Raw genomic sequence first — 644 nt, forward strand, 5'->3', positions numbered from 1 at the left:
CCCCAACAGGGGGTATGCCGGGATCAATTTAATGAAGCGATGTGCTTAAGGAAGAAATTGATTATCTGAGCTAAACGAGTGGCCGGCAAGGGCAGAAACACTTGAGCTCTTTGGGACAGGCTGGCATGGCAAATTACTCCTTACAGTACAGTCAGTTACCCTAAAGAGAGAGTGACCATACTACTCTACCTTCATTGTGTATAACAGGTAAGCTTTTGGATGCGTGTGGTGTAGCACCACTGACTGGTGCTGCTTCTGCTCAACTGGTTTCCCTGTAGTAGTGGATGTGGGATAATTGCAAAAACATCTCTTCCCTTCTGGTTTTAGAGCTGAATTCCCCTTGAGATGACTTTTTCCCTCCCGCCCCCCACTAGGCATCAGACTTGTCCAGCACTGCTGGTGCCTAGGTCGGACCGCAGGTGCATGGTGCTGCATCAGCGCCGGCCCTCGCCCAGGCACGTGGGGCTGGTGGAGGGGCCGGGGGCAGAAAGCACCCCGACGGAAGCGTGGGGCGATGCGGCGGCAGGTTAGGAAGAACTTGCCCGCCCGCCCGCAGCTGCAGGTTTCCAAGAGAAACGCGTGGAGGGGCCCTGCTGGCCCGCGCCGCTCTTACCGCTCTGGTGACCGAGACGAAGCGGTCGAAG

At 56.4% G+C, this 644-nt stretch overlaps 1 protein-coding gene across 1 annotated transcript in view; it reads right to left on the bottom strand.

Moving 5' to 3' along the window:
• The window catches only part of LOC106722809 (histamine H3 receptor-like), a gene marked incomplete at its 5' end in the record, with an annotated part of 8,382 nt that extends 7,739 nt beyond the window's left edge, over window positions 1-643 (bottom strand). The window contains one exon of the mRNA XM_014524981.2: window positions 614-643. Within this exon, the coding sequence (XP_014380467.1) occupies window positions 614-643 (30 nt within the window). The remainder of the gene's footprint in view (window positions 1-613) is intronic.
• Window position 644: the final 1 nt, after the last annotated feature.

This window comes from Alligator sinensis, unplaced genomic scaffold (genome assembly GCF_000455745.1).
Source record: "Alligator sinensis unplaced genomic scaffold, ASM45574v1 scaffold844_1, whole genome shotgun sequence".
In the NCBI taxonomy this organism is placed as follows: domain Eukaryota; kingdom Metazoa; phylum Chordata; order Crocodylia; family Alligatoridae; genus Alligator; species Alligator sinensis.